The sequence below is a fragment of the Phyllostomus hastatus genome, unplaced genomic scaffold (assembly GCF_019186645.2).
Source record: "Phyllostomus hastatus isolate PE091 unplaced genomic scaffold, TTU_PhHast_1.1 phas_scaffold_21, whole genome shotgun sequence".
Classification (NCBI taxonomy): domain Eukaryota; kingdom Metazoa; phylum Chordata; class Mammalia; order Chiroptera; family Phyllostomidae; genus Phyllostomus; species Phyllostomus hastatus.
In genome coordinates, this window is record NW_025334017.1 from 47,000,882 (window position 1) to 47,023,929 (window position 23,048).

The 23,048-nt window shown below is 62.0% G+C and overlaps 1 protein-coding gene across 1 annotated transcript in view; it reads right to left on the minus strand.

The window, feature by feature from the left end:
• COL22A1 (collagen type XXII alpha 1 chain) overlaps positions 1–17,547 on the minus strand; it is a 167,873-nt gene extending 150,326 nt beyond the window's left edge. The window contains exons 1-3 of the mRNA XM_045861103.1: positions 17,183–17,547; positions 4,418–4,563; positions 481–1,047 (exon numbers count right to left, since the gene is read on the minus strand). Of these exons, the coding sequence (XP_045717059.1) occupies positions 481–1,047; positions 4,418–4,514 (664 nt within the window). The 5' untranslated portion in view covers positions 4,515–4,563; positions 17,183–17,547. The remainder of the gene's footprint in view (positions 1–480; positions 1,048–4,417; positions 4,564–17,182) is intronic.
• Between the last annotated feature and the right edge of the window lie 5,501 nt (positions 17,548–23,048).

Genomic DNA, 23,048 nt, shown 5'->3' on the forward strand with positions numbered 1-23,048 from the left:
GGTGCGGGTCAGCAGCCGTGGCCTCTGGGACAGCAGCACCCTTGACGCGGTCAAGGGGCTGACTCAGGGTCCCCCGGCCAGTCCCCAAGCCTGTCTGTGCCCATGTTCTCACAGGACCGCTCGTCAGCAAAGGGGGCCCCACCTTCACCCACTGGGTGCAGAGCTCTGACGGCCACATCTCCACCGGGTGGCTGGGGCCGGACCCCCGCCCTCCCTGAGTGCCTTGTTGCTGCTGCTGCAGCCCTGGCAGTGAGAGGACAGGACAGGACCCTGGTGACAGGCACCTGCTGTGTGCAGGCGCAACCGGGTTTCTTACATTACAGCGGAGCCTGAGCAACGGTGGCCTCAGGCCACTGCCGTCACCCCCGGTCGTACGCAGATGCCGTCTGGACCTGGCTCCACGGCCTGTCCCCGCTCAAGACACCCAGCCCCGTCCCGCTGTCCCTGCCCCCGCCCCCGCCCCCCTGCGAGCAGACTCACTTTCGCAGAGGCGGCGCCGCAGCTTGCCCCGGATCCTGTCGATGGCGTCGAAGTCAGACACGTGGAAGACGTGGGCGGACTTGGGCTCCGAGGCGATCTCCTCCAGCTCCTCCCTCAGCGCCTCCCCGACGCCCACCGCGAAGATGCGGATGCCCGCCCGGTGGGCCGCGGCCGCCGCCTCTAGCACCAGGTCCTGGCTGCGGCCGTCGGTCAGCAGGATGGCCACCTGCTTGAAGGCGCGGTCCCCCGGGCGGCCGCCGGCCAGCGGGGAGAAGCTGTGGCGGGTGATGTAGCGCAGGGCGTCCCCCGTGTTGGTGTGGCCGCCCTGGTAGGCCAGGGACTGTGCGGCCGCCTTGACCGCCTCCCCGGAGTCGAAGTGGCCCAGCTCGAAGGCCGTGGTGGGCTGGTCGCTGTAGTGCACGACCCCTACGCGGGTGTGCTCGGGGCCCACCTCGAAGGTGTCCACCAGGTTGGCCACCCACTGCTGCACCTTCTCGAAGTCCTCCTTGCCCACACTGGAGGACGTGTCCAGCAGGAACACGAGATCGTAATGGACAGTCTTGCAGCCTGCAAGGGCGAGAGGAAGGGGGAGCTGGGGTCAGCGGGTGGTGGGAAGAGCGCTGCCCCTGGGGGCCCTGGCGGTGTGGCCCCTGGGCCACCCCACCTGCCTCCAACGCCCACCCACTCTGGCTCCCCGTGGCTGGCGGCCTCGTCCAGCTGCCTGGGAGCTCACACCTTACTTTCCTAACTGTCACACGATGATGAGTGTCCCCACGGTGGCGGAGAGGCCCAGCTGACAACACACAATCTTACGTGAAAGTGATTAACATTCATGGGCTGACACTGTGTCAGTTTGTTTGACTGCGTGGTTACAAGTGAGTTCATTATTTTTTAAACCTGCCACGAAAAGAAGAAAATGCGGGCCCATTTCGGAAGAGTCAGGAAAGGCAATCAAAGAATATTTGAAATGCTCCTATTCCCATCTACACAGAGAAAACCATTGTTAACCGTGGTGCGTAGACTTGATCATTTTCCATTTATTTCCACGTCGTTATTGACAGGAGTGGGATTGTCCCAGACCCGCTGATGGATAAGCTGTTCTCCCTGCAATGTGCTGGGAACCTGCTTTCAGTGTGATAATGCCGGTTTCCATGGCTACAGAGAGCCCACTGCGAGGATGCACATAATTTATTTAGCCAGGCCTCCCCTGTTGGATATTAAAACAGTTTACTGTACTTCACTATTAGAAATCATGTGAAATATAGTGCCTTCGTGTATTTTAAATACAAACTTGAAGAATTCTATAATGCTTTGTAAAAATATGCTTATCTTTTATAATAACTATACAAACACAAATTTTAGATTACCTCTACAATGCTTTCGATTAAACAAGAAACGGCATTATTAGTTTATCTCCGGCCCTCAAGGCAGCAAGGGCTGAGTTTGCTCGTCCTCGTCTTATAATTACAGGACGAGGAGCAGGGTTTTCTAGATGCCCAAGTGCCGCACACACACGCAAGGGTCCTACCAAGAAGCCCCTCTCCGGACTCTTCCAGAATCCGGGGTGTGGCCATGCCAAGAGCAGCGGCTAACCAGGCCTCTGGGAGCCCCGGGCACAAATATTTGGCTGGTGAAAACAAAATAAACACCAACACACACACACACACACACACACACACACGACCCATTCAGCCCAGCCATCAGATCGGCCGAAGTCTCGAAGACCCAGGCAGCAGTGAGAAGGTGAAGGGAATCCATCTGTGTCCTGGGCGAGTGGCTGTGGGGTTTGTAACTCTGCTTCCTGGGGCCTCAAAATCCTCGTGAAGCTTTTGATCCACCAATTCCAAGCCTAGTGACTTACCCCAAGCAAGTAACCAGATACACAGGAGGGGAGGGAACGAGATACAAGGGAGTTCAGGGCAGCATCGCCCAGCAGCAACAGCCTGGGGACAAGCCGCACGCCCACCGTGCGCTGCCGCTCAGGAGCCATCACCTGCATTCACCCGGGGCACGCCGGGCGGTCCCGGCAGGGGCGGCTGTGAGGGGACCCTGGTCGGGTACACGTGCCCAGGGCACCGTCGGGGGTGAGAAGCTGTGTGTGTCTACGTGTGGGAGGGTGTACGCACGCCTGAGAGACCCTGCAGAAAGAAACGTTGCCCACCTCTGGCCAGCAGAACCACGAGTGACTCTCGTTATTTTGTATGGCTGAGTTTCTGTTTATAAACAACAAATCAGGTTCAGAAAGCAGAATGACAATAAAGCCACACACACACACACACACACACACACACACACACAGATACTTCCCTGCCCCAGCCTGAACTGGCGCCGCCCTGGACCGCTCCCCTCTACCCTTCCCTCCTGTTCTGCGGTCCAGGTTCCAATCCGCCTGCACGGAGCGGAGGCTAATCCCGGCTTCCCAGGCCTGATCCCTCACAGAATTAGAGCTTCCAGAGCGTGCTTGCCCCGATGTGCGGACTCAGAGACGATTCCTGGGGAGTCTTTCTGCTCGACCCGAACGGCCGTCCTTCAGTTTTCGGGACAATCACGTTCCAGCCCGGTCACAGTGAGTGCTGCTGCGGGCCAGGCAGGGCCTGGCCTGCGGGCTCAATCCTCGAGCAAATCGGTTTTAATGCTGCAGAAAGTCCACTTGTTCAAGAGGCCTCACCAAGGGGCCCTTGGGAGCTCTGTGTGCATTTCCTCCTGGCGCCCGGGCAGCAGGCCAGGTTGGAGGCCAAGTGTGAGGCCTGAGGAAGCACCCCGACCCCGGGGCGGGTGCCCTGGCTCCCGGCCTCTGCTGGGCCGCGGGTAAGGGCCATGTGACCACACCAGACGACGTTTTCCTGGAGCCTCATTTCCTTCCCATGACATGAGGACTTGGGAAAGCCGGTCCCCGGCCTTCCCGCTGCTGATACGGGTCATCCTGCGTGTCCACTGTGCGGTGCGGCTCGTCTCGGTGGACAAATCCACAGGACGCACCCAAAGCCGGATGTCCACGGTCGTCCAGCCAGCCCAGCTTTGAGAGTCTCTCTCGGGCAAAGGGAAATACTCAGCAGACTTTGTGACAACAATACAGAAACACAAGCCTTTGGGGGTTTTGTTTTTGCTTTCTTTTTTGCCACCTTGCAGGCTCGGGGAAACAGCAGGGGCTAGCTCAGACTGTGTGCCCCTGGCCTCACCTTCGTAGGGCTCTGACCCATGAGAAACCTGGGTCCTCATCTGCCAAGTGGGCTTGGAGCTTCACGTGGGGCGGGGCTTTATGTGGGGCGGGGCTTTACAGGGGGCGGAGCTTTGGTGCAGTGGCGCTTTAAGTTGGGTTGAGCTTTACCTGCAGGTGGCGCTGTACATAGGCCGGCACCTTAATCCAGCCATCTAGTGACTAGTGCCCAGTGCTTCCACGGGTCCTGCGTGTCTCCGCATCTGTGGTGCCTTCCTCCAGGAGGCCCTTGGACAGGTGAGCAGAGCCACCTTGTCAGGTCAGGGCTCCCCACCCACCCCAGGCTCCCTCTTCTCCAGGGAATTTTCCCACTTCCTGCGTCAACGGCACACCTGCCCTGGCCACCTCTTCCGGCCGGCCCCAGTGTGTCCATTTCCCCTGGAATAGCCCCAGAGCCTTTACAGGCCATGGCAACAGGGTATGACCCCAAGACAGTGCCCTAACCCCTGCCCGCTGCCCCCAAACCTGACAGGCACTTGAGAGGGGACGGGTTCAGGACACATTCTGGGGTTCACTCAGGACGGGATCAGACAGCTCACTTTTCTCAGATGCACACACACACACACACACACACACACACACACACACACAGATGCGTGCCCTGGCTGGGCAGCTGACGCAAACAGTTACCGGCACACGCACAGGCATGCCCACGCGCCACACACTCCCACACGCGTGGACAAGTGCCCTGCCCAGCCGGACACGGACTGGCGGCCCCACCTGCCCTCTGGGCCCGACAGCCACGAGGCCCGCTCCACAGCAGCAGCAGCAGCACCCACAGGAGGCAGGGCGCGGCGTGGCCTCGCAGACGAGCCATGGCTCTCTGGTGCCTGGGGAGACGCCGTGAGGTTCTACGGGAGCATTTCCTGTGTGAAGAAAGACATGTTTTCAGAGGAGGTCCTGAGCCCCCTCACAGCCAGCAGCGCAACCCTGCACGGACTCCATGGGTCCCCCCACCCGCCGGCGGACGTGGCCGGGGGCCTGCCAGGCCCCTTCGTGGCTGACTGCCTGAGGCTGCACCCGTGGCACCGGCACCGTGGTCTTCATCACAGTTTCTATTTACGGCGTTTTGGACATTCAATGGGCTATTTTATTAGTTTACTGTGTCCCAGGAGGACAGCTTTGCACCTGCCTTTGCATGTACTGAGTTATTGTCTGAGGGCAGGTTTGTGGAAGACGCTTAGGATGGCACGTGAGTTTTGGAAGGACCCTGACTGATGTGAACCGTCAAACCGCTTTACCAACAGTTCCGCCCCTCCAGCCGTGGGGGTGTGGGGGGCCCCCACGGCCCCACGGCCCCACACTGGCAGCAGCGAGTTTTAATCACTCCCTCACACTTTGCCAGTGCTGCAGGAGCAACCGTGGTTCCTGCTTCCCATGCAGCTCTCTGATTCATGAGGTTTATCAGCTAAGTGTATTTTCCCTTCTCTGTGTTTCACTTTGATGTCCATCTCAAAAAGCACTTATCGTTATCAATGCAAGATCCAGGAAAGGAAAACCAGCTTATGGGTTTCACAATTGATGTGTTCACTTAACAGGTGCTTACCAGTCGCCCTCCTGCGCCAGGTGCTGAGGGCAGGCTGATAAATGTCACCCAGCCCACCCTCGAGGGCACGCTCAGACCCTGGGAGACAGGCAAGACTCGCCCACAGGAAGGTAGGATAAAACGACCGAGTGAAGTAGGTAGAGGGCAGCGCAAGGGCTCATGGGAGCACTGAGGGTGTGTTGGGGAGGGGTCACGTGATCGTGTCAGGGGACGGTCTGGCTTCCTGGACTAGCTCCAGCCACGCTGAGTTCGGAAGGCGCTCCCTAGTCCGTGGCCCCTTCCTCTGTCTGCAAAGCCAGCAGTGGCCGAACATGCCTTTCTCAGGTTGCCGTCTCTCTGACTCTGACTTGCAGGGACCCTCGTGGTTACGTGAGCCCCCCCCCAGGTACTCCAGGGTAATGTCCACAGTTTAAAGTCGCACTGGTAGCCGCCTCAATTCCACCCATAACCTGAATCCTGCCTTGCCACGTGACATAACACATTCACAGAGACTGGGGTAGGAACGCCTTGTTCTGTGTGTGATGATAGGTACATCACGTGAATGTCGCCACTGTAACCATGTTAAGTGTGCAGTTCAGTGGCATTAACGGTATTCACATGTAGTGCAACCAGCATCGCTATCTACGTCCAGGACTTCTTGATCACCCCACACTGAAGCTCCAAAACCACTAGGCAATAACAGGACGTATCTTCTGATTTATTCAGGGTTTCTTTAGTTTCTTTCAATGATGATTCGTAGTTTTCCGTGTGTGAGTCTTGTGCCTCCTTAGTTAAATTTATGCCTGTGTGTTTCAGGCTAGTCTTTGATGCTATTGTGAATAGTCTTATGTGCTTCATTTCCCTCATTTGATGATTTGCTGCTGGTGTACAGAGATGCTACAGATTTTTGAGTATTGACTTTGTGTCATGGAACTTTACTGCTTCTGTTCATTATAATAGTTTTTTGTAAGTTCTTTGGGGTTTTTACATACAGGATCATGTCAGCGGTAGGGATCATTGTACCTCCTCCTTTCCGCATGAGAGGCCATAATGTCTTTTCTTACCTAATTGCTCTGGCTACGATCTCTAGGTCATGGCTCATCATTCTTTTTCTATATTATAATACTTGTTTGGTTAACATTCTTTGAGCATTTTTGCATCTGTGTTCCTGAGAGATTTTGGTCTGTTATTTTCTCTTTCTTGGAACATCTTTCTGTGGTTTGGGGATCATAGACTGGGTTCGGAAATGTTCCCTGTACTTCTCTACCCTGGAAAAGGTGGTAAAGAAGAGAATGGCCGTCAACCCAGGGGGAAAGGAGCAACCACAGGGCACGCCCCCTGAGTGGGGCGGGCCTGGCCTGGGGACCCGTGTGCTCCTCAGTGGTGTCGGTGAGTGTGTCCTCTCCATGACATGAGCATGATCTCTGCTCCATCAGGGTGCAGTGAGGTGTACAAAAAATAATTTTTGCAAGGCATGCAGGGCAGATCCTGGCACAGACCAGATGCACAGGAAATGTGAGATTTTTGGCAACCTCTCTGCCCCCCCCCCACCCCACCGCAACGGGCACCACGATGCCCTCTCTCTCTCACCAGCCCTGAGCTCTTTCCGGGGCGTGGCTGCCCAGCTGGCGTGATGTGGGCCGCACCCCGTCCCTGAGGGGCAGAGAGAGTTCTGCCATTTAGTCTCCAAAAGTCCAGCAATTAATGTACTCAGCTGAGTTCCCTCCACAAGCCAGCCCATCACCATGGTAACCAGCATTCCCAGTTCAGGGGCCCAGAGGTGGGGGAGGGAAGACACCAAGCAGACAGCAACTGAGAGGGAGAAAATGAGATCTGGCACACTGCCTGGGCAGCCTGGGCGGAGGGTGAGCTCAGTCTGACCCGGACAGCCCGCCGCTGCCCACCAAGGGCAGGGGGCGGGGGCACATGAGGCGTCACTGATGTGCTGCTGGGGGTGATGGGAGATGCTCAGGGCAGGGGTCTGGCCGAGCCTGGGAAGCACGGGGCGACCGGGTGCAGACCGCTTGGCCAGGTCCTTCCCCTCCCGGCCAAGCGCCGGGCCTCTGCTGCGTGTCTGCGGAGCAGTGTGTGTGCGCGGTGGCCAACCGCAGCTGCCGGCAGGGGGTGGGACGAGGGAGCGTGGTGGCTCCTGTCTGTGCGGGGCTGCCTGAGAGCCCAGCTGCCCGGGAAGAGCCGGAGGGCTGAGGCCCGGACTCCACACTCCTCACTGTGTGACCTCAGGCGCCAAATACGTGCCGGGTGCCCTCTGCATCCCGGGTGCTGTCCTCGGCGCTGACCCCTCCCGGGACAGGGGGACGTCACGGTGAAGCTTGCCGATCGGAATCCCTGTGTCCACATCCCAGTCCTGCCCCTTGCGGGCCGTGCGCACCGGGGGCCGTCCCTCGCCCTCTCTGGCCCTCTGCCCTGGCGCCTACGCAGCAAGGATGGCGCACCTGCGTCACGGGCGACAGGGAGAGCCGGGCGAGCCGCTTCAGGTAGGAAGCTTAGAACCGCGCCTGACTGCAGAGAGCGCACAGGGCCTATGGCTGCTGTCATTGTCCAGTTCTTCGTTTCCTCGCCGGTAAAATGGGAACAACACCCCTGCTACACAGACCCATAGAGGAGCCTACACAAGTGAATGGATGTGCTGACTCTTTGTACAGTAAAATGTCGACCGTTATTGCCGTAATGGGTATGAAAGGGAGACCTGTCAGCCTGACCTGCAGAGAGAGGTCAGCTGCATAGGGTCCTGGGAACGTCCTTGCTCCAGTCTCTGGTTCAGTCACGCCCCAAATGCACGTTAAACCCTTACTGAGCGCTGGGCACTGTCCAGGGGGCTTGCATCCTAGTGGTGGGGACAGACAAGCAAGCAGATGCCTGCTTTTCTTTGTCGCCAGTGCTCTGGGAGAGGGAAGGACGAGCACCTACTGCCGGCCTAGGGGGTCAGGAAGGCTTCCTGGAGGAGGTGATGCCTGAGCTGAGCCTGGAAAGAGGGGTGGGGAGCAGGTAGCAAGGCAAGGGTGGCCTGCATCAGAAGCAACCAGCCCCCATTCCAGGGTCGTCCACGAGCAGGAGGCACGGTGCTTTGGGGGAGGGGAGGGGAGGGGCGGCAAAGGTTCGGGCTGGAGCACGTGGTAGGAGTTTGGGAGAGGGAGCCATTCAAGTCTAAGGAAAGGGTGTGGAAAGAGGCAGTCCAGGGGGACATGTGCATGGACCCAGAGACAGGGGCCGACTGCGGTCCTGGCACCAGTGGCTGTCCTCAGGCATCTACTGCTGTGATGTAGGGAGCCCTCCTGAGGAGGGTGGATTGACCGGGGAGTGCGGGGTGGGGGCAATGAGGACATCAGCACAACACCTAAAAAGAGATGCTGACGACCTTTCCCAGCAGGACGAGGGGTCCCCCGCTGCAGACCCCGAGACACCAGGTGACGGGCAGAGAGCAGAGGGAAGCCCAGAGGGACAGGGTGAGCATCCAGGAGCCGGTCACGGGGAAGGTCAGACAGGACAAGTTCGGGCAGAACAGAGCGGGTTTGAGGCACTCGGAACACCGCCCAGTAGCAAGGTCAAAGGCAGGTGGGCGCTGGAGTCTAGAGCCCAGGGGAGACCCCGGGGCAGTGCAGCGGGGACAGGAGACAGGGGACAGGGGACGGGGCTCGGGGGTCCACTGCGCAGGAAGGAAAGAACAGAGCTGAGGCCCCGGGAGCCTTTGGTCCTGCCGACAAGCGAGAACACTGACCTTGTCCCGTGCCCTGTCTGCTCACACACCGGGGTTTCCCCAGCATCAGCAGAAGCCCTGGGCTGCCGACACGCAGGACTAGCTTGATGGAAGGAGATGGAAACCGGGTGAGAAATGTGATTTCCCGCCCTCCTCCTCCATGCTGCGGAATTCAAAAATATTGCCTGTCGCTTATTTTTTCCCCCAGGAGGAGGCCAGATGCCAGCTGGGTCCCGCAGTTGCTAAAACCGTGAATGACACTCAAGCCACGTCTGTCTATTCTCGAAGCAACGGAGATTCCTCAGCGGAGGCCCAGAAGGCACTGGAGAGGCACGTCCTACCCTGGAGCTGTGACCCACTTCTCTCCTATTCTGCACCATCTTTTGGAGGCATCGATTAGCTAATTAAGTAAACACTTCTCAAGTCCCGGGCGAGGTGCCGGGCACCATTTTAATCGCTGGGAATGGCAGCATCCTGCCTCCCGCTGACGTTCTGGGGGGAGAAGACAGAAACCGAAGAAGGACACAACGACGTGATTTCCAGGAGGAACCACTGACTCCAACTCACCAGCGTCGTGGGATAGGCGGGGGCTGGGGTAGGTCCGTGTTCACCCCGCCGTCCCCACACCCTCACAAGGACCCACTGAGGCTCCTTGCACACACACACACAGGACCTTGGGACTCACGCAGGGGCCCTGCAGGGACCCCTCACTGCCTCCGGGTGCATCTCGGAGCCCTGCCCCTCAGAGACCTCCATGGGCTGGCGTGTACCCGCCGCCCCTCCAGCCTCAGCTCCGTCACTGCAACGCAGGTGTGTGTGTGTCCGTGTGAACAAAGGAGGGGAGACGGGAGCGTGGGCCGCGCAGGGCAGGGGCAGCCCGCACTCCCAGGATGCCGCGTGGCCACGTGAGCGAGTTGCCCGCGCCACAGACGGAAGCGCGGCGTGGTCACTGCGTCGGCGCCCGACCGAGAGAGCCACGGCTGTAAGAGCCACAGAGGGCAGCTTGCTTCGGAGAGAGGCGCCCGAGCTTTTGTGCTGCATGAGGCAACCATCTCCCGCCCTGTTTTTGTTTGTTTGTTTGTTCTGTTTTGTTTGCTTGCTTTAAGAACCAAAGTAAACATTTACTTAGGATGAACAAAGCAAGGACAACAAATTACAAAATTGAAAAAGCTGACAGAGACCACAAACATCGAAAAAAATCCAGAAAAAAATTCCCTTTTGACTGCCTGCCTCCTGCTGTATTTTCCCTGTATTTGTAGCTCCGCAGGCTAAGAGCCGCTTCATTTGCAACAATTTTGTAACCCATCTCCTCTGGTGAGAACAGATAACCACGCCCAGTTTCTAAACTTCAGACTGACGGTGTGAGCGGCGGCTCTTCCCCAGCCAACTGCAGCGCAGGCCAGGCGGGGCAGGTGGGGCCTCTCCGCCCTCGCCCCCAGGGTGAGTGGGGCCCCCTGCCACCCCTTCCTCCCTCTGAGCCCGGTCTCCCCCTCCCACCCTTGACTGACAGCTCAGTGTAGTCGGGCTTTCCCCTCACGGCCCTGTTCCAGCTCCCCTGCGGGGCCTGACCTCCAAGCCCACGCAGGCGCCCCTCCAGCATCCTTCCCAGCCACGCCACCCTCGGCCGGCCCCGCCCGCCTCGGCCAGCCTCACCCGGGGCCACCAGAAACCCGCACGCCCCTCCTTGTGTCTCGGGTCCAGTCACACATCTGAGAGCGGTCGCAGCCCGTTCTGAGTCCCTTCCCGTTCTCAGGACCGACTCCTTCCCCATCATCTTCTTCTTTCTCCCGCCCCCCCGCCCGACTACCCTGCTCTCCCTGTGTTTCACAAGAGACTGTCTCAGATTTCAGGGTCCTGAGGACACAGAGGCATTTCTGTTTCACTTATTTTGAGCAGCGTCTGGTCCGATGAAACGGTGCACGTAAATAGTGCTGTGGCACCCACCCCGGCTCTGGAGGTGCTGCCCAGCGGGCCCCCCTTTCCTGGGGGAGCACAAGAGGCTCCCACAGGCAGCGCCCGCCCCCCCAACCGTGAGGCAGCAGGAGGCAGTGTCTCCGGTCTCCTGGCCACGGCCCCCGGCCCCCCAGCCCCACACGGGCTGCATGGGGGGTCCTGTCTGCTGCACGCCCCGGCTGCAGTCACCAGCTGCAGTCTCAGCCAGCCCCCCTCTGCAAACCGCAGCTGCCTCGCAGGCCTGGGAGGGATCCCAGTCCCCAGCACAGTGCCCTATTGCCCGGCAGTGGCCGTCATAAAAGATAAAAAAACGCTGCACGCACTCAATTAGAGGAAGCTGTTATTAGCAGAGAATGCTTCTCAGCACGCCTTCCGTCCTGGCAGCCCTCCCGCCCCCGCGTGTAACTCAGCTCGGGGACTTCTGCGGGGGTTGCGCACTCACACGGCTGCGGCGGGGCGGGGGGAGGGGGGGCGGGGATGGGGGGGGCACTTCCCTCCTCGGAGCCGGCCGCCTGCATCGGCGCCGGCTGCCCAGCCCCTCATCGAGTCCCTGTTTGTTACCCTCCGCGAGTCCGCAAAGGGCCTCGCCCGCCCGAAGCCGGGGCGCCGTGGCGCGAAACAGGCCTGTTCCCTGCAAGGCCTTTCTCAGTCTGACCCCGACCTCCTGTCCCAGGCGCCCGCCCACCGCCCCCCTCCGTCAGGACTTCCCTCTCCAGCGGTGGCCACGTCCCTCTCCCCCTCCAGCGCCCCAGAGTCTTCCCGACTCTCCGACGTGTGCGTCTGCACTCTCACCTCCGGGACCAGGGCTCCGCCCTGCCAGGTGGGCCCCTTCTCGCCCCTTGGAACCCAGCCTGTGCACCTTCCTCCGGGAAGCCCTCCCGGGTTTCCTGGGTTTCCCGGGCAGGGCATGGGTCCCTGTCCTCTTCAGGTGCCCTCAGACCCCTGGTGTCCATCACCCCAGGAGTGGCCCTAAGACCGTCCCACGTGTTGGCCTGTGTTTCCCACGGGGCTCCTGAGACGCAGGGGTCACGTCTCGGGGCTCTCTCTCCGTGCCCGGAACAGTGCTGTGGGGCTCGGAGCAGGCACTCACTCCCACGTCAGAGCAACAGAGAAGTGAATCGACGTGTTGGGTGTTTCTGAACTCTCCTTACTGTTGATAATATAGGAACTTCACGGTAAGAGGGAGTTCTCTTTCATCTTTCAAAAAAAAAAAAAACCATCGTTAAACAGTCTCGCAGCATCTACATCCCGTGAGCAGAGGGAGCCTGTGGATTACAGCACAGAGGTCACTGTGTTGGCCTCGTCGCCAAGGGTGTTCCTTTTCCTCCAAGAAATCAGCTCCGTTGCTCCCCGAGCCCCGTGGTCCTGCAGACCTGAGCGTGCAGCAGGGGTCGGCGTGCACCGGGGAGGGGCCTGCGAGGCGGTTTCTGCGGGACGAGCTTCCTTCCCAGGGAGGCAGTTCCCCAACGCACGCAGCACAGTGTGGGACAGGCAGGCTCGAGCCACCACAACGCACTCGGGGCTCCCAGCTCATCTCGGAAGGGAGCCCGCTGCGGCGGCTTCAGCACCGCTGTGCAGGGATCCCAGGACTGAGGGGGAGGTCCTGGTGCCTGTCCCTCTGTCCGTCACAGGGAGGCTGTGGGAGGAGATCAGCTCAGCTCGTGACCAGGTGCACCGCTGTGCCTGGCAAAGGCGGCTTTTTAAATACAGTGCGAGCACCCACTGATGGGGGAATTCAGCAGGAAGGACAGAAGAGCCTCTTGGAAGGTTTTGTCCCAGCAGAGGAGCCGCATCCCATCCTGTCCCCTGTCCACCTGAACACCCCTCCCTCCGGGCCCACCACCACCTGGCGAGGTCAGTGAGCTCGCTCCCCGGGTCCCTCACCCTCCTGCTCCCCCCGCACTCGCTTCCTCGTTCACGGTTCCCGAGTCTGCTCGCCCGCCCACCCGCCCACCCACGCGGTCACGCATGTCTGCATTTCCTCCCTCTCACCCTCACCACTCACCCCCCAGGCCCCCGCACGAACGCACACGCCCGCCGCCGACGCTGTGACCACCGCCTCCCCTCCCAGGCTGCGCCGGAGCCGGGGGATGGAGCCGGATGAGGAAGAGTTTCTTCTGCCTCTGGGACCACGTGGGCGGGGGGCCATCCGAAGGAGGGACAGAGACGTTGAAAATAGTGTGGCGGATTCTCCTCTTCCCCCCCACCCCCGGGGGGGACTCCAGGAGTCCTCCTGTGAAAGCCCAGCCCGACCAGGTCCCCCGACACGGAGCAGGGGACGAGCCAGAGGTGAGGGCGGAGAACAGGAGGGCAGCGGAGAGAAGCACAGAGCAGAGAAGCCCTTCCCATCCGGCCGTGTGTCCTCGGACGGGTCACATACATAACCTCTGCGGGGCTCCCCCTGTACCTGAAGTAACCGCTGAATGCCTGGAAGGTGCTGCAGAGTTCCATGGGGGGCTGGTGTGAACAGGCAGCGCCAGGGTCTGCAATCTGATATGCACGCGATGCGTGCTGAGTGGTCGTTGGGGGTGCGGCGCCCCTGTCTCTCTCCTGTAGCACCCGGCACTGCTGGAGCTCTCCCTCACCCGGGACACACCGCGGGCACCTCGGCGCCGGGCTGTGCTTCCCCTTCTTTCCCTGCGCACACCCGGCACGCAGCAGCGTGTGCTGGTGCACGACTGGGCCCCGGAGGGAGAGCCACTGTGAGGTGACCAACCCCAGTGCCAGGGGCTACTGCAACCTCCCATCACACGCAACACGTGGAGGGCAGCCACTGAGTCGCCGGAGCAGGGAGAGACCCAGCGGGCTGCCGCACTTTCCTTCTCACTGTGGGGGCCGGCGGGTGTGGCTGAGGGGGGCGCTGGGGCCCGCACAGCCTTGGGGCGGGGGGAGTCACAGAAAAGGGCCTACCAGGAGCTGAGGACACTGGGCCTCCCAGACGCCGTGCTGGACAGACCTGGTTCAGCCTGCGTCCTTCTCGTCCCTCAGTGGTCCGCAGGCTGGGTTTGGTGTGCGTGTGTGCATGCGTGTATGCCGCATGTGTGTGTGTGCGTGTACGAAGCTGTGGAAGGGTGTTTGCCAGGCCGCACCTGCTGGCTGAGTTGTGGGCATGACAGCCCAGGGGGCGGCCCATGTCGTCCCGTGTGCCAATGTGCTTTTGCTACTTGGACCATTTAAAGCATCCTAGTGAGAAATGCTTTTTTAACAAAAAGATATTCTGAATGGTATATGTGCCTTTCTGTACGAATTCTATTCATTTACCTTAAGCACACACTTAAGGAAGCTGGGAATTTTGGTCGCGGCCATGGCCTTGGCCTTAGACAGGGGTTCGAACCCCGGCTGTGGGACTGCATATCTGTAAGCCTGCGTTTGCCCATCTGTGGTGGGGGGCTCGGGGGGCAGCACAGCCAGCTCACAGCAGAGAATGGCGCGTGTGGGAGGGTCTGGCACACAGCCCTCGCCAACCGGTGCCACGGAGCGGTGCGGCCCCTCATCCGTGCCGTGGGGCATCCCGCGGTTCCAGCTCACCAGAGCGTGGGCTTGCTCGACTTGGTAGTTACAGGTGCCGGGCAGCCTGGCATGTCTCCCATCCCTGAGCCAGGGACTGGCCGCAAAACCCTCAGGGACCCGCCCACCCTGAACCGGTCCCGGTGTGCCGTCCTCCCGTTCCGGTTGTCACTGGCAGGCCTGCGATCGGTAAAGACGCCCTCTTTTGAGGAAAGTCTCCCCAGCTTGAGGGAAGAGGCCTTTCCCGACGTGGGCGTTGGTCCCCCAGGGGTGACGCGGAAGCCTCCCTCTGTGTGTCCCCGGCCCCTGTCCTCAGGTAACGCATCCACGCTCCGATTTTCCCTTCCTCGCTTCTGCGGCAGAGGTGTGGGCGGCTCCCCGCTCTCGGCCCCGGCCACAGCAGCCCCGCAGGCCGGGCTGGCCTTCCTGAGCTCCGGCCGCCGCCGCGGCAGCGCCAGAGGCGCAGAAGGAGCAGGCGAGGCCAGCGGAACCGGGAGGCTGCAGCGGAAGCACTTCCCAGGGCAGGGCCCCAAGCGGAGAGAGGGCCGCCCGTGCTCCCCTGGCCCAAGCAGCCAGGGCTCGGACCCGCCCTCCGCCGGCCCGGGAAAGGACCGGCCGAGCCCCGCCGAGGGGAGGCCCGGGCACTGGACTGGGCTCCCGTTCCCAGCGGCATTTCCCCCACCAGTTCTCCTGCTTCCTCCCTCTGGGGACCGAAGGACGGACCAGCTGCCTCTTGGGCATGGACGCCCTCCAGGCCACTGTGGTCACACGTCTTCCTTCCTCCCCGCCCGAGGACCCCTGTGACGGTGGCGCGGATCTTTCTCTCCCCAGGGGCCACGGCTTCCCTCTCTGCAGCCGTCCTATGGGGAGACCAGAGGCAGGAAGGGAACCTGGGTCACCCAGACCTGGGCCGGCGAACACCCGTGTCTGGGGAGGCCCTGCACTTCACGTGGACGACCCTGGATGACCCAGGGCACACGCCTGGCTAAAGCGGGCGGCCGCTCTGACGGCCTTCCAGGAAATCAAGCCAGAAGCTTCCCATCTGCTCATTTTTCTGAGAAGTAGAGGCTGAGATTTGCACGGGAACCTCCCGCACGCTCTGCGTCCGCGAGCCATTAAAGCGAAGTCAAAATCACCGACGAACCTTCACACCTGCCTGCGGCTGGGCCGGCATACTGGCCGCCCACTGGATCGTGTCGTGGCTGTGACAAAACTGTCGAGAACCTGACGGAACTCTGAAGACACCCCAGGAAAACCAGTGACAAGCGAATTCCTTCTCCAAACACGCCCGAAGGCCCGCGGGTTCCCTGGGGCCGTTCCTGGACCCCCGTTAAAGGCTGCCCTTGTCTCTTCCAGTCTCCTGCCTTGCGTGAAGGCCCAGCAACAAGGTGACAATTTCCCAAAGCCGCACAGGAGGCCCCTGCGCAGCAGAGCGACAAACAGATCCAGGACGGCGGGGCCGGGGGTGCTTCCTCCCGCAGAGACGCGACGCCGCCCCCTCCGCAGGCCTGGGGAGCGGGAGCAAACCAAGGCCAGTCACACACCGACCGACCTTGTACCAGGTGCTCCCGGGTTATCTTACTGTGCCCCTTCTAGCACCCCCCCTTGGCAGAGGAGGAAACTGAGGCGCACCAGACACGGACTTCTAGCTCCGGGTGTCCGGACAGGGTGACAGAGTTAGGGCAGGACAGTGGGACAAATGGCGGTCTCCGCCCTCCACCTGCCCTCCGGCACCGCTGGGCAGCGCACCTGTCGGCCGGCCTCTCGCCACCCGCAAGCCCGGGAATTCCGAACAGCCGGCCCAGATTTCTGACTGGAGCAGCTCGGTGAACTCCCTAGAAGGGGCCCGGAGACGTGGCTCTCACAGGCGGTGGCCTGGCTCTGCAGGGGTCTGCCAGGTGGACATGGTCGAGGGGGGACGGACAGACGGGGGGCTGGGCTGAGCTGTGTAAAGACAGAGGCGCCGGCCCGAGGTTCTGGGAGGGGACAGGTGTGAAGTGCTGGGAAGGGGACCCCAGCGCAGAGCTCCAGGACAGCGGGGGGTGGCGGGGGGTGCCCCCTGCAGGGGATGCCCGGTCGGCGAGTCCCTGTCACGGCCGAGCCTCAGTCGGCTGCAGCGGGGACAAGGGGGGGCGGGTTTCCCAGCCGCACGTTGTGACCTGGACGTGAGTGTGGGCTCCGGCCTGCAGCTACAGGGCACGGGAGGCAGAGGAAGGGGCCAGAGCACGGGAAGTCCCCGGGCTGGAGAAAACGAAAGTGGGAGCACGGTGCCGGTGCTGGTGCCGGCCGGGAAAGAGATCTAAATTTAGACCCAAATGGTGGGGTTCCTTTTGGCCATACATGCAACGCTGAAGAGAGAGGGTCCCCCTGCCCCCCACCCCGGCACCCCCCCACCTCCCATTTCTCTAGCTCTCACTCCGAATCTCTTAGCGGAAGGTGGAAGGAGGCTGGGCCATCTCAGCAGCTCGGAAAGCAGCAACTCGGAGGAAGCCGGCCCCTGACACCCCGCAGCCTCCCTGGCACCCCGCCGGCCTCCGGACGTGCGGCGGGCACCGGACAGGGGGTTCTCCGGGACTGGCTGCACTTGACTCCGAAGCCTGGGCAGATCACAGAGCCCTCCGCCCCCTGACAAGCTCAGGCTCCAGAAGGGAACGGCTCGGTTTGCAGAGGGGACACTCCCTCCCTCGTGCACCCCCGGCTCTGCTCTCCTGTCCCCGGAGAGGGTGGGGGGGCTGGAGACCCCCCACCGACCGCCAGCAGCCCCAGCACAGAGAACCAGCCTTACCTGGCAAGGAGCGCCGGCTGGGGCTCCAGTCCCAGTGGGCAGGGCGGGTCCTCTGGGAGCAGGGAGTCCGGGAGACGATGCAGCCCCGGCGGCCCCCTCCTGGGGTCACCTGCCAGCAGCCACACCTGCCCTGCCCCCGAGTCTGGCAGACTCGCTCTCTAGACCAGACTGGTAACAAGTCTGGGGGTTTCCCCCAGGCCGGGGGTCAGGAGACAGAACTAGTTTTAAAGCAAGTAACTAAATAAATACAGCAGAAAAGTTAAGGCTTAGAACTTAGACAATAAAGTAGAAAGTGTGGGAGAAACAAAGTGTGGGGAAAGGGGGGCACTTTCTCGGGGAGAAAGGCAGCAGAGGCAGCTGCTGGATCCCCCCCCAGGGGCAAAGTGGCCAGAGCGGTGGGATCCCCGGCCCAGAGCCCTGGAGGGAGGAGCCAGTGGTGGGCGGGCTCGGAGGAGGTCGGGGGTGGGGCTGGGCCAGCCAGGGAGGGGCGGCGGATTCCCTAGGGAAATCAGTTCCCTCCGGGCAGAGGGGCAGGAGACAGGGGGCAGGGGGCAGGGGGCAGGGGAGGTCCCCAGAAGAAAGCCCAGGGTGGCAGGGACTGCGCTGGATTCCCGGCAGCCGAGAGCCGTCCCTGGGAAGCCCAGGACACAGACTGACAACTCCTCCCAATTATAGACTTCCCAGGATATTCTGGTGCCTTCTACCACCGGGTCTGAAATAGCCCCGGCCCAGGCAGCAACTGCGGCCAGTCTGGACAGCTTAGCGGGCGGGGGGGCAGCTTCGCTCGTCCTGCTGCACAGAGCGGCCCCTCCAGACCCAGCCCCACCTGCCTCTCTGCTCCCGCCCCACCCAGGGGACAGTGGGTTGGGCACCCCAGATTTCGTGAGCCCTGGGAGGGCTCAGAGAGAGAGAGCAGGGGTGGCAAGGAGGGCCCTTTCCTTCCTAAAGGGCTGCTCTGCCCCCACCCCCCCACCCCCCGGCGAACAGCGGGTGAGCAGCTGCCAGCCCAGGGGGCTCCTCCGCCTTCTCTTCTGACCTCGGGTCCCCAACGTGGCCCCGGCAGGGGGACTCTGAAGGAGGTGAGGACATGGCTTCTTCCTGTGACCTCGCCCGCCCTCACACCCTCCCCCAGGTGTCCCCAAACTCTGGGACACCTTTCCTCGGGTGTCTGCAGGGGAGCAGGGTTGAATAAACAGGCAGCGCGGGGCTCGTCTGGGGCCCAGGGAGTTCCCAACCATCTGCCCATGCCTTCCCCTCCGCCCTGTTTCCCAGCCGGTGCCGGTCCATTCGCCCACGTTGTCCAGGACGTGCCCGCCGGGGCCACGCAGCGTGGGGAGCCGGCGACGGGGAGCAGAGGTGGTGCTGTGAGGACAGGATGGCGCCGTGCTTAGCAGAGGCAAGGGGGGGGCGGTGGAGGCAGCGGGGACTGAGGTGGCACGTGTGTGAGAAGGCTGCATGGCTCGATCCCTGGGCTAGCAACGGCTGTCAGGAGGAGCCCAGGGTGCGCCAGGGCACCTGGGGGCTGGGCTGGGGGCTGGGCCTGGGTCTGCCTCCAGGCATCCTGGATGGGGTGGGGGTGGGAGAGACAGAAACCACGGGGGCAGACCCCACGGCGAAGGGCTGGTTGTCCCGGGTGCCGGGACAGACAGTAAGGACGTGAAGGAAGGGGACACGGGAGACCGGGACAGCGCGAGCCGGGCAGGGGAACAGCAGGTGCAGAGGCCCACGGTGGACACGAGCATGGTGCAGCCAGGACACCCGCAGAGGTCCCCAGAACAGCCCCTCCCTGCGCTGACCCTTGAAGTCCGATGTGGAGGCCTGGCTCGGAGGACGGAGTCCCCCTTCCAGCACTAGGAACCCCCTGAGGAACCCCTCTGGAACCCTGTCGCCCAGCCCGCCCCCTGCTGCAGACCAGTGGCCCCCTGGGACTCCCCTGTCACCGGAGTGCCCCCAGGCCCGGAGGAGAGGCTGGGCGCCTGCACTCCCAGCACTGCCCCCACCAACTCCTCCCCAGGCTTTTCTGGACTGAACCTCTCCGTGCACGTGGGTCGCGCTCCGCCCCAGAGCAGAGCAGCACTGGGGGCCCCTCGGTTCTCCCACGGCTGAGGCCGGGGGGGCGGCGGGCGGGCGGCAGCAGAGGGCTCTGCAAAGACGATTCTGGAGCGCTCTCTGGCTCGCCGCCGGCCCCTCCTGGGCTGCTTCCCCGCCAGGATGACGCACTGTTGCACTGTTCGGATGTGTTAAACAGACAACGTGGGCAAACAGCCCCCTACACCGGAAAAATGCGTGGCTCTGTACTGACCGACGAGGACGAAGACGCCCCCCACGACCCCGTTTCCCCCCGTTTCTGTCGCCCACTCGACCACTGATAACAGCGCGTGCCGCGGGTCCTGCGAGGGATGACCTCACGGACGACTCTGCGTGGGCATGAAGTCTGTCTTCTCCATCACGGGCCGTCTGCTCAGGGTCCCCCGAGCCGATACCGGGGCTGGCGGGGCCGCTTCCGTCGGAAGTCTCCGGGGAAGAGTCCGCTCCCGGCTCCTCTGGGGGGCTGGCCGGCGTCACTCATGCCTGTGGCTGCGGGCCTGGGAGCCCCGCCCTCTCCCGACCTGTGGGCATCCGAGAAGGCTCGCAGCTTCCAGAGGGCGCCCTCTGCACCGGCGGTGGCTTCCTCCTCGTCCAGGCCAGCGGACGATGCCTCGCTCTCTCTTTTTCTGCCGTCTGGGGCCACCAGAGAGAAAGCTCTCTGATTTCTTGGGCTCCTGTGACTAGAGTAGGCTCGCCCAGATAACCTCCCTCCATCGAGGTCAACGGGGCCACGCCACACGACACAGTTCCGGGGGTGGGGCGGCACCTTCCCATTCTGACATTCTGGGGGTCAGGGCGAGACATGTTCCCAAGGGACCTGTGTTGACATACCACGCCCGCCTTTATTAAATGCTGCCCTTACTGAATTTTGTAATTACTTTTCTTTTTTAAAAAAGCGTTTATTTCTTGCATTTCTATTTGACTTCAACCTCAGTGAGGACAGTAAATGTGTGTTCTCTTTTCGTTCGCCGCTGCGTCCCCGAGTGTGGTGCTTGGCATGTGGCAGGCGCCGACCATACCTCTGACATGCAGGGCATAAGCATCAGTGGCGGGAAGGTGAGTGAATGCAGGGAGGAGGCCCTGCCGTGGGTGGCCGGCACGTGGCCACCGTAGGTGTTCAATCAGACCCCATCGGCTGGTTGGGAGAGGTTAAAACATGGAAGTCACATAAAAGGGAGGGGACAAGGCTGCCGTGGCCGGAAGGGCGTGGGGTGGGGTGGGGTGGGGGAGGGACCCAGAGTGGATGACCCACGCAGAGATTCTGGTCTGCCCCCTCCTCCCCCTCTCCTGGGCTGTTCTCCCACCAGCCACCAGAGGGGTCCTTTGAGAAGTCAACTGAACTCCACTCCCCCGACCCCGGACACCTCCGGGGGCTTCCCCTCCTGCTGAGAATCTGATGGGGACCCCAGGCCCCATCTTCCCTCACAGGCTGCCCTTCTGAGGCCTGTCCAGCCCACCCGCGACCACGGGGGACCCTCCCCGGGCCCCAGCTGCGGCGGCCCCGCTGCACTTCCTCCAACCCGGAGCCCCACTTGAGGTCCAGGACTTCCCCGGGTGGCCAGCGCTGCGACCAGAGCCCCCTCGGTGTGTGTCCTGCCCCTCACCATCGCCCCACCTGCGTCCACGGCAGCGTCCGGCACAACAGCCAAGAGGGGGATCGGCATAGTGTCCCCGGGTGGGCGAGCGGGCGGGCGAAGGAGATGCGGCCTGCACCTCCAGGGGGCGCCGCGCCGCCGGCAGCTCGAAGGAAGTGCCGCAGCGTGGAAACGGGCAGCCAGCGGCCCCTGCGGCAGCTCCATTTCCCACCTCGCATCGCACGCCGGGCGCCCCCCAAAGTCGGCTCGCTCTGCTGTGCCGACCCCGGGAACAGCTGCCTCTCGCCTTCGCTCCGCTTCTGCTCTCATTCCGCGGATGCTGGCTGCGCCCCGCCTGGCGAGGGAGAGCTGCCCGGGCGTGGCGGGTGGCAGGGCGGCAAGCTCCTCCCTGATCCCTCGGCTGACGAACGGGGGTTTCCATTTCTTTCCTCAATTACAACGTGTTGCGGGGCGTGCCTCCGCGTGCACGGCTCCCTCGGTGCCTGTGTTTACGGACGGGGGAGGGTCCTGGGAGTGGCCCCCTGGAAGTAGCGGGTCCGAGGATGTGCACCATTTAAATTGTAATAGATGCAGTTTTTTTTTGGGGGGGGGTACCTTCAACCTTAGAGCCGTGGAAGAAGTATGGACTTGAACCTATGCCGGTCAGAAGCCACAGGAGACGTGAGCTGATCTGTGACGAGTCTCAGGGGAGACGGGAGGAAGGGCTCACAGGCAGGGAGCAGCCCTGCTCCGGCACTTTTCCGGGGGCCGGGACGCAGCTCACAGGCGGCTCTGCCATCCCTCGGAGAGCAGGTGCCCGCTGTGCCAGCACGCTGGCTGTGAGTGAGTGGTGGCTGGACGGAGGGCACCGTTGTCCCCACGGTGCAGGCAAGACAGGGGAAGACTTGCTGGACAGCCGGGCAGTGCGCACTGCGGCCCAGAGATCAGTGTGTGTCCGCACACGGGCAGCTCCGGGGGGGTGAGAAGACAGCCAGGGGCCAGCGAGGCTGCCGTCCCTGTGCCGGGCGCCGGGGAGCCAGCACGAGAGAGGCGGGGCCGAGGACAGTGTAATGAGCGTCTGAACTTTCCGGAGACAGTCCTGACGACACAGAGCGGCGCTCTCCAACCCTGTTGTTCCCGAAACAAGAGCCACTCTTCTAAATTACATGCCTCCGTGTGGATTACAGGGATCACGGTCCTCCCCAGCTGCTCGGGGGTGGGGGCGCCCACGGTCCCGGCCCTGCGGCTCAGCAGCGCCTGTTCCGTCGACCCGCCCAGCCCGGCGGCGCCCTCACCCGCCTCGTGGAAGTCTCCCGAAATGCTTCAGAGCCCGAGTCAGCTGGGGTGCGAGGTGGCACACCACAGGCCAGCACTGACCTCAGGCTCCCTAACTGAGGACGGGAGGGCAGGGGCCCCACTCCTCATCCCGGAGCAAAGCCTGGAAGTCAGAGCATCCTCTGTCTGCAGGGCGCAGGGCAGAGAGCTGCAACTTAGCTTTGAACCCCTGCCCAGCCTCTCCCGTGGCTGCACAGCCAGGGACCCTCTGCCACCATGATCCCCGCCCTGCGTGGTCCACCCCGGAACACGGGCTCAAGGATGCAGTCCCAGGGGGACGACACCGCTGTTTCCCAAAGTCAGTGACGTCCCTCAGGTGAAATGAGCCACAGGACTGGCGCTTCCTGGGTGCTCGGGAAAGCCTGTCACGGTCCTCTTCCAGAGCTGTGGGCTGGGAAGAGTGTTCTGCACGCGCCCGGGGCGCATGCAGTGCTGGGAGCGAGCGAGAAAACATGCATGGGCACAGGAGCAAATACGGGGCAGCCCCTGCCAACCAGACACACACCGGGGGACGCGACGTGAGTGGCAGCTGTCACTCCAGGCACAACCCTGCACCCAGGCAGGCCCCACGGCTCTCGCCTTCTTTGGGGCTGGCCTGAGCCGGGCACCCCGAAATCACTTTTGCTCATTCCTTTGCAAATCATTTAAGTTTCACTTTCCTGTTTTACTTGACTTCAGACCACATGAAACACTGCTTTTCTTTAAGTTTCCGTTCATAGGAGCCCACGTTTTATGTGATCTAATTTTTGGAGCCCTTCCTTATTTTGTATTGATAGGTTTTTATTTGTATCTGATTTCTGTTTACTTTTTAAAGTCGTTTTTTTTTTCTTTAGAGCAGTCGTAGGCTCACAGCAAAGCTGAGAGGGTGC